General features: G+C 47.3%; 1 protein-coding gene across 3 annotated transcripts in view; it reads right to left on the bottom strand.

Annotated features, from left to right (window-relative positions):
- Window positions 1-22,684, bottom strand: part of LOC141970128 (acid-sensing ion channel 2) — a 514,990-nt gene that overhangs the window by 39,763 nt on the left and 452,543 nt on the right. For all 3 annotated transcript variants that reach the window (XM_074926501.1, XM_074926500.1, XM_074926502.1), the window contains exon 2: window positions 10,393-10,543. In XM_074926501.1, the coding sequence (XP_074782602.1) occupies window positions 10,393-10,543 (151 nt within the window). The remainder of the gene's footprint in view (window positions 1-10,392; window positions 10,544-22,684) is intronic.

Here is a 22,684-nt window from a genome sequence, read left to right as displayed (position 1 = left end):
AAGGAGAAGATGAGATACCTGCAGCAGACAAGCACTGTGATTTCACTTTTTTTTTTAATTCTGGGTGTCTAACCGCCAAACTCGCACAAATTGCACCTAGAGGCTGTTGCATGATGTGCTGATTGCACTAGGATGGGCTGAGATGCACTCCTTAAAGGAGCTCATGGGCCAGGACCTCAGCATCAAGCTCATCTTGGGGACCAGAGATGTTGATGGACAAAAGACGGGGATGCAGAAATCCCTTGCAAAAAACCCACAGGTTTCAGGCTTGTGTTTGCTTACCAGCTGCCAAAGCTGTTCAGATGTTCTTCTTGATGGCTCAAAAAAGCACCTGTTTTGGGCTCAGAAAACCAGAAGCTTAAAGACTGGCTACAAATGAAAATTCCCCCCTATTTATTAAAAACTAACAACTATTTGATTTTAAAACTAAGTTGAAATCTCCCTTCCCTCCAAGTCCTTTCATTCCACAAGCCATGCTGGATGGCCAACATCAATCCTTAGGGCAATCCGAGCCTGAATCAGCCTGATAACTTCCTGGGCACATGGAAACAGCAGTGCCTGCTACATTGCAAAAGAGAAAAAAATAGCTTTTTCAACAACTGCACTGGCACTCTCCAGCTCCACGATAACATCAAGAGGCCCCGGAGAGCAATTCACCACAAACGTGAGTATATTGGTTATGTGACAACCTTAATGACACAAAACCCCAAGTAACCTTTGAGCTGCCTCTCTTCACTCCGGTGCTATTGATGAGTGTGCTCAGGCAAACATAATTAATTTTTAGTGGCAGCCTAATTTTGTGGATGCTCTGGTTGTCAGGGGGCTGGTGGAAGGTGGAAATAACACTGACCTTTTCTCCCCAGGAAACCTGGCTAATTGAATGAATTCTTGCTCTCATTAGGAAAAGGTCCAAGATGCAGCACATTTTATGCCTCCCTTCAGGTGACACCAACCAGCCTCCTAAAGGTCAAGCTGCCTTTGATGAGTTGATCCAAGATCAGAGTTTCCTATTGCAAAAAAGCAACAACTTCTGGCCCAAACCCCTTAGTGTTATTTATGCTCAAGGCCACTGTTGCTTTTAGAGGTACCGTTTATCTTCAGAAAGCTGAATCAACCTTGTGTCATTGGGGTTTGGGGTGATTTTCTATTGCCTTGGCTAATTATTGCTGCCTGGTAATGCCAAACCTTCATATCATTTCAAATGAAAGAGTGTTCTCACTTCGCAGCACTGACTGTGGCTCAGCAGAAGTTGTTTCATGGTAGCGTTTAACAGATTGCATTTAAGCAAGAGGAGATTTATGCATGGGAAGCTCTACTTCATTTTGCAGAAACGGACATAAGCAGCGAGGATAATTTGACTCTCCAAGGATGAGTTTGATTTTATGCAATGAATTACTATCCTAGTTCAATCTTCTACATTGATTTTATGGGCTCGTACCACAGACTGTAGTCTCAAATATTTCTGGCACAGAGGTGTCTGTGCAGGGCTTTAAACACACCGATTACCACCAGTCAACCTCGCAGTTTCACAAGCAGCTGATACCCGAGGCTTGCTCTCACTGATGGGGAATATCAGGTTTATGGCTCTGTGGCTGTCTGGACTTACTCAGATTTCGATTTTGTGCCTTTCTTGCGAAAATTGAAATCCAGCGCCAGCCAAGATTCATTTCTCTGCTCTGCCTTGCTGAGAGACAGGTGTTGGCTGGGAGAGGAGCTGGGAGTCCATCACTACTGCCACAACACGACAGCACCAGACCTGGGCATCGCCCTGCGAACGGTGAGGAGCCAACAGCCAGGGAACCCCCGCCCGGCTGAGAGCAGGGCAGAGCACTGCCACATCCCCTGAGGACCTCGAATGAAGCTGCAGTGAAGATGCTGCTGTGTCTTATCCAGCATTCCTTAATAAAAGATTAGCTGAACCTAATCAGGAGGGAAAGTTGTTAATTCAGGATCTGGGGATGCTTCTTTTGTAATAAGAGGGCATTAATCCAAGCATACCCATTAAATGCCAAGCAAAGCCATCCCCCTCTGGCTCCACAAGTCCCTGATGCAGTTTCCAGATGAATTCAGTATCATTTTCTCCATCTTAAACCATCATAATCTTACTGCGAATAATAAAAGCCTTTCTGATCTTTCCTCCTCCCAGAGGGAGAAGCATTTCATCCACCTGCACCGTTACACATACACACATGGTTTGTTAATCAGCTGGTGAAAACGCTCTGGGCTGAAAAGTACTGCAGAAGGCAAGTTACTCTTACACTTTGCCCTGCTTCTCTTTTTCCCTATCCTTTTTTATTTTAATTGATAAATGAAATTGAGAACCAAGCCTTCCAAGGCAAACAAGAGTTTCATCTGCAAAAAAGCTGCCCTAAGGCAGCCACGGCTGCACGCAGGAGGCCTGCAACATCCCCGTAATGGAAAAGAAATTGCAAAAGCTCCGAGAAGCCCTGGAATCAGCACTAACCACACAGACTTTTAGGAAGTGTATTCCTGTTTTAAAACGTGCTCAGGGTTCTGCATGCACATGGGTACCTGTGCAACCCACTGCCATTGGCCACTATCGTGCCATGGCGCTTACCTGCTGCTACCCATCACTTCTTCCATTCCCAGGTCATTTCCTACTTATTTTATATTTACAGAAGAGTTTTACATGAATTATAATTATTTCACTGAGAACGCCACAAGCTGTGAATGAAGCAGATGCACAAAGAAATGCCTTTTTTCCTTTTGCTCAAACTCTGGTCAGTGCTGGTGGCTCAAAGCCTGCAGACGATTCCCCACGGTGTAAATCCAAAGCAGCCCCTCAGACCACACCAGGAGCCCGGCGGGTTTGCAGCCATGACCTGGGGAAACCCAGGCTGCCTCCTTCACCACTTGAATTCAGAACTTTTGTAAGCAAAACGAGGCCTGGATTTATGAAGAACCACCACTGATCATATTAATATTCAGAAGTAAATGACAGTGAGTGCTTTGTGCCTCTCCATAGCTGGCAAATCAAATGCTCCAGGGCTTGGGCTTATTAATGCATCGTGCACAGAGGCTGCGCAGCTGGAGACCAACTGCTGGGGTTGGGGAGGCTTTGGAGAAAGCAGGGGGGACATCTGACCCCTGAACTAAATCAACCATTCAATGTAAAAATCCTTGAAGTAAGATGCCGTAGTGCAGCAGGAACAACGCTCCACAGACCCATCTCAGCAGCACGGAGATGCTGTTTAAATCTGTTTTGCCTGGCACAAAATCCTAGAGGGCAGGGGAAAAAAAATTAAAAAAAATAAAAGAAACCATGGAAACGCTCTCAATTTCTGCCCGCATCAGTAAACTTTTGCGAGATGAATTTTCAGGGTTGGCAGCATTGGCCTCCAGCCACCTGCATGTGCCTGGGGTCACCCTCACCCCCTCCAAGTCCTCTCTGCAGCGGCTTGGCTGCACAGTCCCAGAAATTACCAGGGCTTTTGTGAGCAATGAGGAAGAACAGCCCCATTTCAAGCCAAAAGCATCACCGTGCTGCTGGTTGCAAGGAGTGAATGTGGATGATTTGTGCTGAAAACCCCCTTGAACTGATGCCCGGAGCATCCCGAATTTCAGGCAGGTCCTGGAGATGCTCCACTACAAATCCCCAAACCCAAAGAAGCAGCAGATCCCTCCACCCAGCCCTGATAAGCTATTCTTTGCCAAAAAGAAAGCCACCTGAGACACTTTCTCTAAAATACATCCCCCAAGCTGTGCATAAAGCAAGGCAGCGAGGCTCGTGCTGTTGTTGGCGTGATGTCCCAGGGCACGTCCCCGCTCTGCAGGCATCCACCGTGCGCTGGTCCCCAGGCAGATGCAGCGGGAGGAAGGTCAGGCCAGGCTGAGAAGTGCTGCTTGTCGCAGCATGGATGACTGTTTTGCCAATTATCGGGCCTAGCATAAAGGACACAGCCAACATAAAGATGAACCAATAACCAAATACTATTTGATACAAAAGGGTCAGTACATGGGTGAGCGCTGGGGGTACAAACAAGTCAATCAGATTATACATAATCGACATCAATCCCACTGACCCCAACAACGACACCGCACGACCAACAGTGGGTGCAATAAATGGTGACATGCAGTCTCCCATAGAAGGGACGGGAGACAACCGAGTCAACAAGCCAAACACGTAAGACCAAGGAAGCCACACACTGAATCTCTCCACAGCCCACGTTTACAAAAGCCAGACCTGACTGGAGCCCAGTCCCAGGGAGGCGGGAGGTCCTTCCCCAACAGGGAACTCTGCACAGGGCATCCACCTCACAGACAGACACTGCCCCTGCCGGCAATGGTCCCAGCTGTTATCCCTGCGTGGGACACCTGACCTTGGGTTACTCTATGTGGGAGCCCTGGGGCTCCTTTACCCAATGGCGCTGTCTGCCAGGCCAGAGCACCCTGGAGGGAAGCCTAAAGGCAAACTCACCCCCACTTTGGGAAGGGCTGTGGGAATCACCCACATGTCAACTTTAATTTGGGGCTTGGGGTTGAAACCCCAGCATTTCAGTGACACCACTGTCACTTTTACCTCTTTTAAAGACTCAAGGAGGAACCAAATGGCCCTTCTCAAAATAGCCCGCAGCCACAAACAAATCCAAGCTAACTTCTACGGCATCAGGGCTCTCCTGAAGAACTTGGTTCAAAATTAAAGCCACGCTAATTCAATTTATCTAAATTCAATTTGGAAATGGAAACACATCAGTGGAATTAACGTGGCTTTAATGAGGAAGAAAAGCAGCGGGCATGGAAATTCAATGCCACTGAAACCACCTGCACCTCTGGCTAATTTGGATTAATGGTACAGACATGCCTCAGCTGCCCCGCAGCGATGGCCCGGAGGGGAGGGTGAGCATCCAGTGCCTCAAGCACGGCAGAGGTTGGTCCCTGAGCTCCCACCACACACTGTCAGCTTTTCCTTTTCCCAAACCACAGCGCCCTGAAGAGAGGCTTCCTCCGGCCACCAACAGATGGTTTTCCATTGCATCCACCATTTGCTAGCAGGGTTTGGTACCCACCACAGCGTGAAAAAGCCCTACTGGGAAGCAAAAAATAAACTGTAACCCGAATGGGTTGGGTGTGAAGGAAACAGGCTTGAGATCTTTCTCTGCATGACCTAGAACAAAAGTCTTGCTCATAGTCCATGTTTTTTATCGAGTTAAATAATAGCAGCCCATAATACTACGTGATAGTCTCCTAAGTAGATCGAAGCCTTGAGCTTTATAGATTTCATGCTTCTTCTTAGTGCAATTTTATGGCGCATTTCTCATCCTCTTTTTTTTATTCAGCGTGTTACTTGATTAATTGGTATGAAATGTTCATCTTTATCAAACAATTTCTGAAACACAACGCAGAACCCTCTGATTATATTTCTTATTTACAGCCCCGTAGCCTGAGTGATTTCCAATTTACTGTGCTACTATGTTAGGTTACTACATAATACCTTGGGCCACTCCAGAAAGATTAACCAGAAGTGGATTCCCTTTCCAATCAAATAGTCACCGCTATAAATTAGAGTTTCTTTTACTATATTTGATTGCCTTTCTGCCACCTTCCCTATCAAGTGCAATAAAACAAACACCGCAGCAGCCCCGCCACTCCCCAGCACCTAATCTTGTGAGACAAAGATGCGTAACCGCAGAATTTGGGAGACTCTCTGCAATAAGTACAACTGGTTGCAGCTTCCACCTACGCTACTCTGAGTCTGCTGTTTCCCCCTTGGTTACTGGAAAGAGTTTTCCCTGGCATAAATTTCTTCCATCTTGCATTTTATCTCCATGCAGGATTGCTAGGTGGGGTTTTTTTTGGTTTTTTGCATCATGATTTCCACCTGGAATATCTAAGACCTTCTTTAAAACACAAAGGTGATGTGAAGACTTCAGCCACAAATTATTTTCCCAACTCTTTTCATGTCTAGTACACTCGTAGTTAAAGTAAAATGCTAGAAAACATAAATTCTAGAACTGCAAAACTCAAAAGACAGAGATTTCAATCTCTTTTTCTTTCTATCATCATTTTTTTCCACGTGCCTCATGATTTTGACAGTCCTGACACAATATTTTTGCACACCCAAAGATGGCAAGGCTGCCTGATGCCATGACATCCAGACACAGTCAAAATACCCTTTTCTTTGCACTTGAAAATCAAGACTGAAGCAGTCTGTGTACGCTCGCTCTTCCAAAATTAGACTGCACATGAATTTAACATGTTCAAATAATGGGCTTGCATATGCAGACAGTCAAGCAAAAGGTGTATTTTTCTATTACAATCAACTTGTTAGACAAGATATTTCAGCTTCCCAAGATATTAATGGATACTCAGTAAAGGTCTTTTTAGAATGACAATACACTTCATTTTGTTTGCCGAGTCAGTAACAATTAAGTCACTTTTTGTATTACAAAGCATATGCCAGTGTGACATGGTGGCGGCAGCTCCCAGAGCAGCCCTATCCCAAGCTACGAACCAATATTTTCCTTCTTCATTTCTTATTTGAATTGCAAAGAACAGTTTAAAAAAGCAAGCCGAGATCCTGAGGCATGGAGCCAGCAGCAAAATGAGGATTTTTTGAGTCCATGCACCAACTATTTTCATGCGGGGCTGTGAAGGAGAACGTGGTTTTATGGCATCTCCAAATCTAGAGCAAAAAGCAAAGCAGCTATGGGACTAAATACAGGAGAAGATGCCACCGTTTTAACTTGGCATTGATAAATATCAGCATTGCATCGAACAGAACCTCAACTGCTTTGTGCCAACGAGGGTCTGAGGGACCGAGGTGCAGGAGGAAAGATCACATGAGGTTTCCTGGCCATGACTGGGATGGAAAGGCAGTGAACTGGGGCCTGGAGGGTTCATTTGATGGCAGCTTTCTACGGGACAGACCCTTGTAAGAAGCACAAGCCAAGGTCAACATGATGGGCCAGAGAAATGCATATTTTTCCATGTGAAGGCCTCCCTGCAGTGATGGAGGTTGGTCCACCTTCAGCATCTGTGAAGTCTTTCCTGGGGTGCAACACCACGTCTGAGACGGCAGCTCAGTGGGGACAGCTCCAGACAGCTCTGGGAAAACTTGGGTTAACATGGGACAACCAGCTGGGAAAGGAAATGGTTTGAGCAGCTGCCTCTGAGGGACACTGTGGAAGTTGGAAACTGGAGAAAAAAGGTCAAGTAGCTCAAACACACAAACACAATTGCCTAAGAGACAATTAAAAGAGCAGCTGCTGTGTACAGGATGGCTACTGGGAAAATGGAGCAGCAAAACCAGTCTGTAGAAATATCTGAAGAGTTAAAGATAAGAAGCGAATGGAATAGTTCAGGTTATAATGGAGATATTCACTCAGTGGGAATTAAAAACTCAACTCCTTCCATCTTTAAGGTATCCCCATGGCTGGACCTCCCCATGCCTACACGTGGCTTTGGCACTGTACCATGAAGTTCCCACCCCATGTCTGCCCCCACCCCTCTCCACAGCAAGGGCTGAAGTTCATTGCCAAGAGCCGCATGTCCTTGACAGAGCTTTTCACTGGAGACCCAAGTCTGTGTGGTCCCAGTGGCAGCAGCTGAGGAGATTTAATTCCAAACACATTTACATTATTATGCAAATATTTGGAAATCATCAACTCCTTCACTTACCTACTAAGAGCTGAGTTAAGTGTTTCCATGGGAACAGCAACTATTAACCACTATAGTTAATATTTTTATTCTGGTAGTGTCCAGAGAGCTCAATGAAGATTGAAGACAGCTTGTACAAGGCGCTGTATGAATGTGGAGGATAAAAGAGTCCCTTGTTGACAGACAAAGATTAATGTTTTATGAACTTCAAAGTCAAGTACCAGTTCTACCTGGACCCATAAGAACATGGGCAAATTTGCCTGCAGTGAGTCCACGAGCTTCTTCTACATCATCAACCAAATCAAGAGCTCTATTTATATAGTTTTGCCTTGAATCTTACAGCACTTCATGGCCAGGTGGAGATCTTAACAACTATCCCAGCGCAACCCAGCCCCTCATCATCAACCTAGGTCTAGGGATGTGAGAATCCCTCCCTGTGCCTCTAATCCTTAGCTGAGTACAAATTTAAGTGAAATATGCATGTGATTAGCAGTGGTGAGGTCATGAGGGGTAGGACATCATCAGGGACATCTTGAAAATCAAAGAGATACATTGCTCCCTTCCACATGTGGTCAAAAGTCAAGTCTGGGTTCAAAAGATCCTAAAAGCCACAAGATTTCTGAAAAAATTAATACACTTGGGGTTGGTTCCCCTCCCTCCCCCTGACTCAGGTTTTAAATCCACAACCATGGCCAGGTTTCAAGCACTTTTGTCACATGCAGGGCTTGAAAGTTGACTGAAGAGAGTGACCAGAGCAGAAGCTGCCATCCCACCCACCTCTGGACGATGATGATGCTCACAGACATGGGGGTACCAGGCTGGAAACCTCCTCCCCGTTGCCACAGGCTCTTCTGCCCGGCTTCCTGCTCGACTGCAGAAACAAGACCTGGTTGATCCTCCTCCTTTACTTTTTTGCCTCTCAGTTTATTTCTCCACTTGCTGCTTTTTTTTTTTTTTTTTTTTTTTCCCCTATGTAATGAGAGTCTGGTTTACCCAGCTGAGACTAATCCACCTTCCCCAGCATTGCAGCGATAGAAAAGCACAGCTCTAAAAGCAGTGCGTTTCTGGTTGGGTTCCTCCTAAAGATTCTCCAAAAGGCAACTCCAAAAAGTAAGCCTAAAGCGAGGACGGTGTGACACAAGGTCTCTGTCTCTATGGGGAACCTCAGAGGGGTCCAAAACCCAACAAGGTTGAACATACAGAGCTCGTGGTGTGGCTGTCCAAGCCTGCTACATCCCCGAGCTGTCAGGGTGGTGGTTTCCTGCCCCCACGAGCTCCCTCAAGGCAGCCTGTAAGCGATAAGGAACCAGAGGTGGAAGATGCACTTCACCTTCCCACTCTACTATTTGCCTTTAAAAGGACTTCGAACAAATGCAACAAGTCAGAAATAATTATTTCAAATCACCACCTCCTCCCCCTCACCTGGGCCAGATCAGGCTGACTTTGAGTACGAGCTAAAAACTGAAAGGCAAAGCTCTTGCTATAAAAGCCTGTGCAATTGTAAATGATTGATGGGACCGTGGGAATCTGTTTAAACTGTAAGAATCAAACACCGCACAAATAAATTTTAAGTTTTGAATGAATGCAACAAACTCTCCTCTTTGCTACTGAGCAGAAGTTTGAAAGGTGCTCAAAGGGACTCATTTGCACAGGATGACAGAGCAATGGTGACACAAAACCATTAAGTGATATTTGCTCCTCTCCCCTTCCTGATACCCCAAAATAAACACAGACAACCTCATCCTGAAGAATTCCCACTGCAGTGCTCTGCCTTGCAACAGTAGCTGGCAATTTTTCAAACACTTTTGGATGCTTTCTTTAAAATGTCAGTATGGGTTCAGGAAAACTGCAGGTGCCACTGCTGAAGCACTGGTAACTGTTGCTCTAAATGGGTGGCTTTGGTGGCATGTGTCCCTCCTCATGCTGTCCCCTGCCCAGGCCAGCCCTCTTGCAGAGCCCAGCCTCCTACCCACTGTTTTTGCAACAGGGTTCATTAAAGAAACTGGCACTAGTGTTGCCAGCAACTCCCACCGAGGCAGCTCTGTTGGGACGATGGGAGGTGCTGAGCTGCCCTTGCAGGAGGAAACATTTCCACGTCCACTCCGAGTGCTGCCCTCCCAACACATAGGACCTGTGAGACAGCACAGAACCCCAGCCCTTCTGGTCAGCACCTCCTGCCCTTCTCCGTGCCAGGACTAGAGGACAGCAGTGCAGCACGCTGCCCTTCAGAAGATGTCTGACCCAGTCGGGTTCGTGAGGGGACAGATGCCGTCCGTCCCAAATGCTCCAAGTGAATAAGCCAAGCCCTCGGTTCACCCAGGCAGCACTAACCCACGCAACAACAACAATTACGGCAACAAATGTCCCCAGATTTCAAGAAGGAGGAAAACAGAGACAGCAGCTGGAGGTCCACCTTGAACACAGCCTCTCAAAAATGCCTTCCTAGGGAAGCGGGACATGTTGGAGCATCTGAAGGAGACATCACACTTCTCGTCACCCACGAGTGCCCACGCTTGTCCCAGGCCAGGCAGTGACACTCCTGTTTGGCATCCCAAACTCTGGTGTTGAGACATCCAAGTCCAGCACTCACTGATGAGCTGAACTATAGAAATGCTGGTTCCCCACTGGCAGCTGCAGACACCAAGAAAAACAACTAATTTCTGTGCAGACTGAGCAACTCTTGCTTTCAAGGACATTGGCTGGGAAGGATGGGATGGTCTTTCCAAAAAGATCACGAGTACATGCATGTTTGCAGGAGGAAAAATAAAGTCTTACCTGTTTCTCCCCATATTGGCAAATATTCATCCTGCTGTATGTCTAGCATGATTTCCAGTCCATTGCCTGTTCCACCCTTAACCGTGGTAAGAAGAGGCCGTCCTTCTTCTCCTGAGTTAAACATGTAGCATTTCCCATATTTTGTAAACACCTGAGAGGAGAGAAGAGATAAATAATATAGTATTTCCCATATAATCAATGCCTCTTCCCACCCAAACACGGGCAGAGGGATGAAAAACGGCCACACATCGCAGCTGGAAGGGAAATGTCTGCAGATAAATCTAACTCAGTTTAATCATTTAGAGCATCGTGTTCTCCTTACAGAAAAATAAAAGATGGACAAGAGGAAGGGAAAGACATTTTAGAGGAGTGAACAAATGTCTTCAGCAGCTCGAGTCATATCACGTTAAGTCTCCGAGAAACACGCTTAAGCGTTGTGTTTGAGCTTGTACTAAGATATAATGCCATCCCCTGGTTTTGTGTGAGGCACCTCAGTCCACCACCGCTGCATGCTCATGGCTGCAGACCAAGAGGGGGGCTCATCCCCAGAGGACAGACACGCTGGCACTGAAGCTCACGCTTCCTCCGTGCTCATCCAGCTGCTGAACGTCAAACCCTGCAGGCACAGCTCACGCCTGCTGCTTTCTGCCCAAAGGGAGATGTGCAGGATGCCTGTGCTCTCCCGGCACAAAAAACCCCTACGTCCCATTAACTCCTCACTCCACCACTACTTGGCAAATAAAAAGAGTTAAAAATTGGGCAAATGAAGCAAGATATCCTCCATCACCTTTGATCTTCTTCAGTCCCATTTTGGCCTGTCTCTTGAAAGAAACCTGGGAAAATCCCTGGCGGGGGCTGCCAGACCACCACCAGCTCTGCAAAGCAGGGCTGACGGGGGTTTCCAAGCAGAGGGGGACAAGGGCTTCCAAGTGGGGTGGTTCTTGGTGGGGCAGCAGAGATGTGACAGCAATGTGGTGACAGTCTCAGGCATTGACCAGTCCTGCAGCCTTCCCCCAGTCTGGGAGAACATACGGAAACCCAAAGATTAAAACACAAGTCCCTCCTATGCCTTGCACTGACAGACCCAGGGACGTGCAGATGTGCAGAACTTCCTCCTATAGTAAAAGTGGATAAAATGGTTCACAGCCAGTTCAAAATCCCCCAACCACTGCACACGGTGACTTCTGACAAACACCAGCATGAAATGGGGAGCCTGAGTTGTTTTCGAGTCACTCTGCTCCTTCACGGAATGTCTGGGTTTTGCAATCAGTAAGCAATAGGCAAACACCCGTAATGAATATTCAGAGTGAAGGGAGTCCAACACCAAGCAGCACGCTGGCTGCAGGCCCATCAGAAATCACAAGTCGCTAACGCAGTTGCTGAGATTATACGACCCCAAGATGATTCATAAAACTAAACAGAAGCTGGAGTCATCAGCAATTTATTCCTCTCAAATATTGACATATGCCTTATAATCACAGCATCAGGGAAGCAGGTGAAAAAACAAGAAACACAAAATCATATTCAAGTTTAAAACCTCCGATTGGAGCAAAATGGATGCAGAGAATATGAAGTGTTTGCAGGGGGGGGAAAAAATGCCCTTTAAAAAAGATTTTACATGCAAGTGAAAATCCCATTTTAATACTTGACTGACCTATTAAACCATTCAAGCTGGAAAGATAAGCTAAACAACAGTAAGCCTGTGTTAGCAGCCAGTGCCCCGTAGATGGGTTTTCCCAGATAGGCTTTGAAGGCAGAAGTCAAAAATTTCTAATTAAGATAGTTTAAAATGCAGCAAGAAGAAAACCTGCATTACTGAAAATCACGGGAAAACAAGCAGGCTTATATCGAGAGGAACAGCACACTGTAAATGCTGAATAAGGATTTAGATGCTGATGTACACAGTGCGGTCTTTAGCCAAATAAATCCAGACAATTTTATGAGGCTTTTTATACGGCCCTTCGCAGCTGTAAAAATTTAAGTGTAAAACCTTCAGTTAGGGCATGTTTATCCAACAAACAAGATCTAAAGTGACAGCAGCCCGAGGCTCAATTCAGCTGCGTGTCTGGGACCCCAATCCCGGAAAAAGAAATCAAATGGTGACTTGAAAAAGAAGGGATGTTCCTCCAGCCCCTCCACTCCACCCTCGGCAAACGACCGTCAAAGTCCATGAAAGGCTGCTGGCCATGGCCAAGAGCTCATCTGCCACGACCTTGGCAGATGTTGCTCTTGCACAGCAGGAGAAGATGGAAACCTGTCCAGCCACACAGAGCCTGGGATGTGCTGGCACATGGATGGAAGAAATGCAAGTGCTTCCCAGCCCCACATCTGCTCCTGAGCAGCAGCAAACCCCAGCGACCATTCGAGACACAGCTTAAATCCAGGTGCTGCTGGCATCATCTACATCACCCCCAGGACTCTGCAAGGAAATTTTTCCAGGGAAGACAGACGATTTTCTCCTGCTCTTCAGAAAAGAGTAATTTAGATTGGTAAAGACCTTTAAGATCACTGAGTCCAACTGTTAACCTAACATTGACAAGTCCACCACTAAACCATGTCCTTATGTGCCACATCTACACCTTTAAACCCCTCCAGGGATGGGGACTCAACTCCTTCCCTGGGCAGCCTGTTCCAATGCTTAATAATCCCCAGTGAGGAAGTTTTTTCCTATCTAAACCTCCCCTGGCGCAGCTTGAGGCCATTCCCTCGGGGCCTGGCGCTGGGGCCTTGGCTCCAGAGACTCATCCCCCCTCTCTGCCCCCTCCTGGCAGGGAGTTGCAGAGGGCCAGGAGGTCTCCCCTCAGCCTCCTCTTCTCCAGACTGAACCCCCCCAGTTCCCCCAGCCGCTCCCCAGCAGACCTGTGCTCCAGACCCTGCCCCAGCTCCATTGCCCTTCTCTGGCCACGCTCGAGTCATTCAATGGCCTTTTTGGGGTGAGGGGCCCAAAACTGAACCCCCTCAGCGAGGGGCAGCCTCCCCAGTGCCGAGCCCAGGGCTCAGATCCCTTCCCTGTCCCTGCTGGCCGCGCCAGTGCTGATATAATCCAGGATGCCATTGGCCTCCTCGGCCCCCTGGGCACACTGCTGGCTCATGTTCAGTCAGCTGTTGACCAGCACCCCCAGGTCCTTTCCCACCAGGCAGCTTTCCAGCCACTGTCCCCCAAACCTGTAGCACTGCCTGGGGTTGTTGTGCCCCAAGAGCAGGACCTGGCACTGAGCCTTGTTGAATCTCACACAGTTGGCCTCAGCCCATTGATCCAACCTCTCCACATCCCTCTGCAGAGCCAGATCAACGATTCCAGCCAACTTGGTGTTGTCTGCAAACTCACTGAGCGTGCACTCAATCCCCTCATCCAGAACACTGACAGGGCCACCAGCAAGCACAGATCCTCATTAAGGCTCCTGGTGCACATCCATCCCTTCATCTCTGAAAATCAGTCAGTTATTACAGCCTTCCACAGCCACATACCACACCAGAGTCATGACTGCAATATGATGGAGAACATGAACACTTGTCCTAACGAGCACTCAGGCACCTTCGCTGAAATACCCAGAGCTAGCACATGGCAGCAGAACTCTGGGGTAGGGTCACCACCAGGCTTAGTGGCTAAACAAAGAACCAGTGGTCAAGAGGAGACCACCAAGGGATACATGGACCAGGAGAAGACCTACAGAACAAAACAGCTGGGGAGGAGGACCTAAAGCCAGACATGACTGAGGGCTTTTTATTCTTTTAGACCAGGTTGAGCCCAATTCCATGCACTGGGTGCCCATTTGGGCGGGAGCACATCTTCCCGCTAAGTTTCATCCACAAGGAGTTGTGCCCAAGTACTCCAAGACAGCTCCTCAATGCAAATCAAAGCACAGTAAGTGGGGACAGTTGGGAGATTCGCTCCCAAAGCACATTCCTGATCCAACTAAACCCCATGTAGATGCCTCTACTCGGGGTCTGAGGTGGCTACACTGCTCACCTCCAGCAGCCCTCACTGGGGTAGCACCACCAGGGCTACGAGGACCCAGGCCTGAAAGCACAGAGAACTGAAAATCAAAGAGAATAAACTGAGGATGAAGCAATGAGAGCCTTTTGCTGCAGGACAAGGATGCTCACAGGGACTCTGTGGGAAAGTCAGCTGTGATCCATGAGCAGTGTTAATGCTCAAGTAGCTACTGGGGATGCCTTCAGGCAATCTTCCGGTAGGCTGAGCCCTGCTCCCAGGCAGAAGGAGTCACAAACACATCAAACAAACAAACAAGACAAAAAAAAAAAAAAAAAGGAAGAAGGAAAGAAAGGGAAACCATCCTGCTCACTGCAGCTAAAGAACCTCCTTAGAAGCCCCTGAAGCAGCCCCCTAGGAAACCTCTGCTAGCTCCTGCACTACAGTCCCAGCAGTCACCACCCTACTACATACAACATGGCACACGTAAAAGCAGCTTCACCTCTATGTACCACCTCTCCACATCCCAGAAAACATATCTCACCCATCCTGCTATCCACTGACGCTGCATGGAGCAAGCACCGTCCTGAGCACGGACGGAGCGTTTCACCTCAGCTGGGTTTCGCAGCGGCATTGGCTTTGTGGCCAACAGCCTTGCTTAGGAGGGAGCTGGGGAGAGGCAGAGGGCGTTAGGGAAAGCCCCGCAGGGTTCAGTCCTCCTCCGTGGCACAGCTCCCACAGGATACCCCTGCTCTGCTGCTGGCTACCTTCTTCCCCAAACCCTGGGCAGGCTCCTTCCACCTCCTCTACCAGGAGAAACCCCCAAAGCCTATATGGACAGTACCCTACCAAACCATATATAAATGCCATATATTTAAATATATGGCATCCCCACATATGCTGTGCACAGCAGGGCTTAGCCTACGGGCACTGAGCACCGTAATGTCCGACCACAGCGGCAGAGTACAGCATGGGACAACCGTGAGCACATCACTCTCGAGACCTTCAACCACAAGCTTTTCCATCTTTCCCTAAGAAGCTGTAAAAGACTATTTGTAACAGCATTTAAAAAGATATTGCCAAGTTCAAAACTCCATTTCCATTCATTTCAACTCATATTAAACGGGGCTGTGCTGTTCCTCACCTTCTCACCTTTGCTATGAATGGTTATTTAGAAAGATACAACTTTTTCAGGGGATCCTCTCTGTTTTAGGCTCTTCTGGGGACCCTGATAACAGGGAAGGATTCAGGGCATTATCAGATCATCAGGACAAAAGGACAGTGGTGTTTGGAAAGGTCAACACCAGTATATACGGTCAAAATCAGCACATATTAACTGCAGTGGTGCACCTGAGACAGTAAACACGAGGCAATGCAGAATGATTTAACCTCAGTTTATTTGTCTTACGGGAAAACAGCACTCCTTGCTGTTAGTAATGTTTTAACTTGCAATAAAAAGAAGGTCCAGCAGAAGCCAGACACAAACATGTACCTTGAGAATAGTCTATAAAAATACCAATATTTTTCTTTGATGTATCACCAGTTACTTTTGACAGCTCGTCTGAAAAATCTCCATTTCAGTACAAAGGTAAACATGTTCAAAACGTGAAACAGTACGAGTGACACAATGAGCCCTTCTTTAGCACGAAGAGGGAAATACGTGTATCCTGTGAAATTAAAAAGCAGAGCGTGGGTATCTCAAAGAGACTACATGTACAAAACAGAAGACACCACCATCAAATCTCTGAGACATCAATGTATATCCTGCTGTCTGTCCAACCAATAGTCCAGAAAAGATTGATATTCAAAATGCAAGGAAGCCTGACTGGAGTAATAGAGAAAAAGGTATTTCACAGTTTATAACCAGCATACACAGGACAAGCGTATCTGCTGATAAATTATCCTTTCAATATGGAGCAAAATTATGGTAAAAGCAAGTAATTTGAAGTCTGGAAATTACTTTTCTCAATCCAGACAAAGACGCAGGCTAGAGCTCACTGACAAGGCAAGACATTAGTAGTCAGATTAAGGTACTAACCATTGAAAAGAGCAAATTAGCATCCTTCACAATCATTTTCCCCACAATTGCAGTACACGAAGGTTCAGAGACACATATCCTATCATGCCACATTTAAAAACATCATGGACAACAGAGCAAAAAGGAAAAACTAAAGGACTTTCTAGACAGGTCCAGGAGAAAGGGAACGTGAAGCTGAAAGGGCCTGGGGAGAACAGAGATGGGTTTCGGCAGGAACACACATGAGATGATGGGAAAAAGATCCTATTTAGCAGGAAAGAAGACCTTATTTCTGAGGTTTTGGCACGGCGATACATTCCCATAGCTACCAGCTCTCCCGTGGCACCCGCGGAGCGGTGGCATCGAGCCATGTCATTATTTCACTCGAGGTGCAAGGAACAGCACGGTCCGGTTGGCTCCATGCAAGCGCATCATGATGGTCTATTTGTTCACACCCTGGCAGGAGGTAGCGGTACATTATTTAAAATGAAATGATGGCTGCAAAGAGCAAATTGCAACAGATGCCTACAACAAACAGGTTTCTGAAACATTAAATCCCAAGGGTATATCTTTCAAAGGAGAACAAGACTGCAATGACAGCTTGGTAAGGAGGGAACTCACATCTAATGGGCAGAAAGAATCTCATCTCCCTCCCAAATGCAAATATTGAAGGAAAGAAGGAATCAAGTCCCTATCCCAGTCAGAGAGGGATGCAAGCCTCACCAGGGCATTCTCTTCGTTGGACAGGATTATGTATCTCAGTCCTACAAAGACACTGAAGAAATACAAAAAATTCACAGACCCAGGTATTAAAAAGGTGACTCGGTCCATCAGCCTCAAAAAAACATAAGGCAAGGCACGGCTCTTTCAACCATTAACATAAACCAAGATGGAAAATGCACATAGATGACATACTGTGGTATCTTTTCCTCCTCAAAGGGTAGCCACAGATTTATCTTTAAATCCATGTTTGTTTTGTATTATTGGAAACCTGGCACAGACGCATGTCAGACAAACAAAATATTATCCATCCTTCATGGTGTCAGGTTTAATCTTGCAACGGGGAAGAGTAATGGGGATGGAGCTCCAGAAAGCAGAGCCATAAAAGCTGTCAGAGATATGTTTACAAGGACAGGGTTTTCCTTTCGGCCTCCAAGACTGAGACATCCCAGCGGGGCTTGTCAAGCAACTCTGCAAGGCAAGGCAGGGAGATGTTTTGCTGAAATCAGTTCGATGTCTGCCCATACCCCTCCAGGCACCGCTGTCGCACAACTCTATGGGAACACCAGGGATGTCAGCTCTGGTTTTACACAAGTCTGCTGTTTTTAAATAAGAAGTTATTGAGGTCCTAGGTACTGCTCGAGGCTAAGATAGTCTTGTGCTAGCATTAACGTTATTTCTTTTACAAACTAGCAGTGGCCAGCCCAAATGCAATAGTCTACCCTTGCTGACAAGCTGCTACATAACGTGTAACAGCCAATGCACACATCTCTGCCTTCAAAACCAGGTTTTGCCACTGGACAGGACCAACTCTCTTTTTAATTTGTTTATTTTATAGGATGGCACTAACCACTGCCCAGTGGATCACAATTCATACTTCTATACTCTACCCTTCAAGACCAGTTAAACTCTAGCAGCACTAACGCAGAGGCATGACAGGCCAGCACATTTAATTCCCCAAGAGATATTGCCATTTTCCTCTTATTTGTGCAATCAGCCACTCCCCGTAATGGCATATTGGTGCAAGCATTTGTTTGAATGGTGAGTACTCATGGAGGGTCCTTATAGCTGGCATAAATCACCTCTACAGTGATCACTGCAATTTAGCACTGGTTGAGTGGATATTTAAAAAGAAATATAACACTAATATTCTGGCAGCAAATGAATAAACTATAATGGTGAAGCTCCAAATATTTGAGAATTATGTTGGTCCATAAACTAAGAAAACTGCTACCCTCTCTCTGATCCCTGTCAAGCCCTAATTACTTCCACACATAACAAACGGATGCAGAACAATGCGACAGGAGCTCTGTCCCACCAGACCATAATTTATTAATTGTAGGGAACAATATCTGCATGCTCCCACAAATGTTCATCTCCCATCTGAACACAAATTAACCCACTAATCTCTCTTGAGTTCCCAAGACTTGGTTTGCAGGACAGCATCCACTGGTCCTCCAGTAACCCAGCGCAGAACCATCCTCCTCTTTTTACTAGTTTTGGGGTTTTGGAAGTGGAGAGAGGGTGGGTTTTTTTAACAAAAAAGTTTCTCGTCTTACATAAATCAATGCCCCAGCACAAGTGTGAGGCCTCTGGGCGTGTACAACTGTGCACTGCTCACAGGTGAAATGAGGTCAATGGCCCGAGACACACCAGGCTGGGACTGTGATATCACCAGACTCAGGTTGAAGGAGGTCAAACAACGACCTGGATGATGCCCTCAGGAAGCAGCAGATGGTGTGAAAAGAGGAGAAAGGCAGGTGACGGTGTGTTGCATTTCTCCTTCCTGACCACCAAGGCTGCCCCTCTACCAGCAGCAACCCATGGACGAGCTCTGGGTGTCCCGGCTTTAGGAGCCCTGCAGCCTTTTAACAGGTGCCAACACATGGCTTGAGGGCCAGGATTCATTTGGATAATAATTACAATCTGTCTTCCTAACCTCTCCCCACTGATTCATTTAATGAATTTTCTTCATTACCTTTGCTGAACTCCCTACTGAGTAGCAGCACAGCTCTGTCTCAAGCCCAGCAGCAGCTCTGGGATTGACAACGGCAATATTGCTGCATGGCCCTGCCAAAAATACCTCCAGAGTATGCAGCAGGAGCCCACGGATCCCCCCAGCACTCATCCTCGTGAAGATACCCACGCAGGTGCCTTAGCAAAGAGAGAGGATAAAACATTTGGACTTGAAATGTTGGTGTCAAACCCAAATCCCTCCAGATAAGAAAGCACCAAATGAGTTCTCCAGAGAATGCTGATTGACCATCTTCAGATCTTAAAATCACGCACCTTAACACCATCAAGCAGCACCCCAAAGCCAAAGGAGGGATGGGGAAACGCTCTTGAGTGGGGCAGTCCTGGTCATCCAGGGTGAGACTGGCTGGGGACTCCTCACCCACGGCCTTCAGCCCCTCCACAACCCTCCTGAGATACTGAGAGCCCTGCAGAACGGTTCCTCCCCAGCCAGGGCCAGAAGCGTTTGCTCCTTGCTATAAAATTGTTCTCATGTCTGAAGCTTTTTAGGCCATTCCCTGCCTCGAAAGCCCAGCCTCTCTGCAGAGCTGGCGCAGGAGGGAGGTGTCAGCCTCACGAAAAGGACAAACAGCTACAAATACTCTCAACGGGACAACTTCATCTCATGCCTTTTGTGAAGGAAAAGCAGGAACTGCTCCCTTATCCTCACGCAGGAGGAGATAAGTACTAGACATCGTACTGAAAAGAGGATTTTTCTGTAGCCAGCGAAGCTTAAAACCCCGGGAGGCTTTTACTACTTACAGCCCTGAGTGTTACAACTTCTGCCTGAAGTGAAGTATTTGGGGCACAAGTAAAGCCTGTCCCCACCCAGCACAGGGTTGAGGTGATGCTCAGGACCAGCCTGGCCACCACAGCCAGTGTGAATGGCCACGGCCATACAGTTGGGTGATGGTTTTATGCCCCTTGCACACCACAGGATTTGCACTGCAGGTTTTCACTGGCATATAACCAAGCCATAATTCAGAGCCCCACCATTTAGGCTCTTAAAGGTCTCTACAGCCAATTGAAAAAGATATTTCCATAGTGCACTTCCAGGCACTTTAGTTAGAGATGTTCAAACATTAGCACAAAGCACTTTTTTCAACCTTCTTGTGATGGCTACAACATTTGGAAGAGTGAACTTTGGAGAGGCTGCATGCATAGTGCCTTTCTTCTTTCATCCGTTGGCTGTGCAGAGACCTTCCAGTAATGCCCCACTGCTCCCTGGTGCAGAAAATCCCAGAAAGCAAAGCTGTTTTCCATCACTCATGCATGCACCACCATGCCCCATCACACACGCACGTGCCATCAGCGCGGTGGTGAGTCTCATCTTATGGACTACCTTTGGGTGTGTGGAGCAGGCAGGACAGGCAGCCGTCATGTTCTCACCTCCCGTGGGGAAAACACAGCCTGTGGACAGGTAGAATAGGGATACTGGCAGTGCCTGACTCCACAGGAGCACATGAGGACACCCGCATCCACGCCTGCGAGGTGCTCGGAAATTACAGTAATACGAGGAGCGCAGACATCTTTGCCATATTCAGACCATCCTGCACCAAACGCCGACAGTGGAGTTTTGCTACAGATGGGAGTGAGCTGAATCAGGCCTCTGATCAGGTAAAATGCTGTTGCTTTCGACACGCCAGCTATGCAGCCACTCCTCACAGAGCCAGACGACCTCCAAGCATCCCAGGGCAACCAGTGGACCAGAGGCACCTCCAGACTCGCTCCCGGGACTGAGCACATCTGACCCCACCATATTTCACCTCTCTGCTCCCCACCACGCGGATGGGCTGTGGTAGTGCAGTGTTTCAGCATCCAGAGACAAGACAAACAAAGCAGCGTTACCTGAAGTACGATGTCGACAGGTCTATCCCCAGCTGGAACTAAATTATTCCCAATGACAGCTGCAAAACAAATGGTCCCCCTATAGCAGGGAAAACATGAAAATAACAGCTAAAGCAGGTTTTATCCAACCTAAATTCAAACCTCTACAGCAAAATACGGACCTAAACCCCGCAACCAAGACTCCTGCAATCAGCGGCGAAGAGCAAAGCAGGGAGGGAAGTACTCATGGAGGTACATATACAGGTACAGATAAACGCAAGCTGAGATGAAGTTTGTTTTAAGCCTAAGGCTGATGATGGGCAGCATTTGTTGCACCTAAGCATCTATTTCCCTGGGACAGATCCATCCATTCAAACCATACAGGACAAGAGGTACAGCTCGACGCAGCCACTGGTTTACAGCAAGGTATAAAAAAACTCTTGTGCTTGAAATTCAGAATGAATTTATTGCAAACAGATAATTAGTCACCATAGCCCCTTCTTGCTCAGTTGACTGCCCACAGGAAATCCTATCTTTTTGCTCTTTTTCCCCACTTTCGGCTAGGCAGAGTCAGCACAGCTCAGGTAGTGGCAGCCCTGCTTTCTGGCCCGTGTTTCAGCTACAAATACTCACCCAGGGATGCAACTGCAGTTTTATATCATCACTGTCACTGAGAACATGGCTTTCCGATTCCAGGGTAAATTGGTACCAGCAAGCAGAAAAAAAAAATAAATTCATGCTTGTAAACGGGGCAGATTGGATCTCAAAATCAATGAGTGGCAGTAAACCAGGCGTGATATGTTGGTATTTTTATAGTCACTCTTTAGAGCAGAGCAGCGCTGGGGGAGGAGACAGGCTGCAGCATCACAGCCCAGCATGGGCCGCACCCCGGCACCGCAGCCCCCGCCGAAGGTCGTGCACGGGGAGGTCTCCAGCCACCACAGCAGCAGGGCAAAGACAACACTCTCCACAAATTCCCTTGAGTCCTGCTGGGTTAATATAAATCATTCCTGAACACTCTCTATGTGGGGCTGAGTCAGATTTGGACTACGGAGTATATATACTGATATAACCAGGCCAGGCTCTGCTGTTCACACAAACATACATGGAGCTCCTTCAATGCAGGACAGCTTTTTGGAGGCAGCCCTCAAATATTTTCTAGGGGAAAGTAAAAGAAAACAAAAAAAACCCAGTAAGGGAATTATTTTGTACTCTGTATTCCCAAACCAGTACCCGATCCCTGGCCTCTGCAGTCAGACCAGCGCAGACACTCTCTAAGCATCCTTTGGCTAAAGGATTAACCTCAGTTAGCCTTTTAATTTAAATTATTGCCGAAGTAGCCAATTCAGTGAGAGATTTTATAGCCACTATTTATTTGTACAGCCGCAGCTCCAAGCAGCCCCTTGGTGTTCCAGAAAGGCAGTGGGACACAAAACCCTGCAGCACAGCGCCGGTGCTTTGAGTTACACAGGGGATTTCAGGAACTACCTCTGAATGACTCGAATGAATCCCCAGGACTGGACACACCCAGCAAAACCCCAGCTCTTGCCATGAATTGAGTGGGGTGTGTTAAAGGATTTGCTGTGCACATCCCTCAGCTGAGCAGCAGCAACACGTGTATTTAGTACAAGGCATGAAGCACTGGCCAGGCACAAGCATCTGCTCCATGGCTGCATCCCTCCACCTCTGGGGCAATCCTGCTCCATCACCGATGATGGATGAAAGCCCAATTAGTCCAAAGGCAAGATTTTGTTATCCCTTAACTCTTTATTCGACTCAAA

The sequence above is a fragment of the Athene noctua genome, chromosome 25, assembly GCF_965140245.1.
Source record: "Athene noctua chromosome 25, bAthNoc1.hap1.1, whole genome shotgun sequence".
NCBI classification, from domain to species: Eukaryota; Metazoa; Chordata; class Aves; order Strigiformes; family Strigidae; genus Athene; species Athene noctua.
The sequence above is the reverse complement of the archived record's forward strand: the minus strand, read 5'-3'. Positions and strand labels throughout refer to the sequence as shown.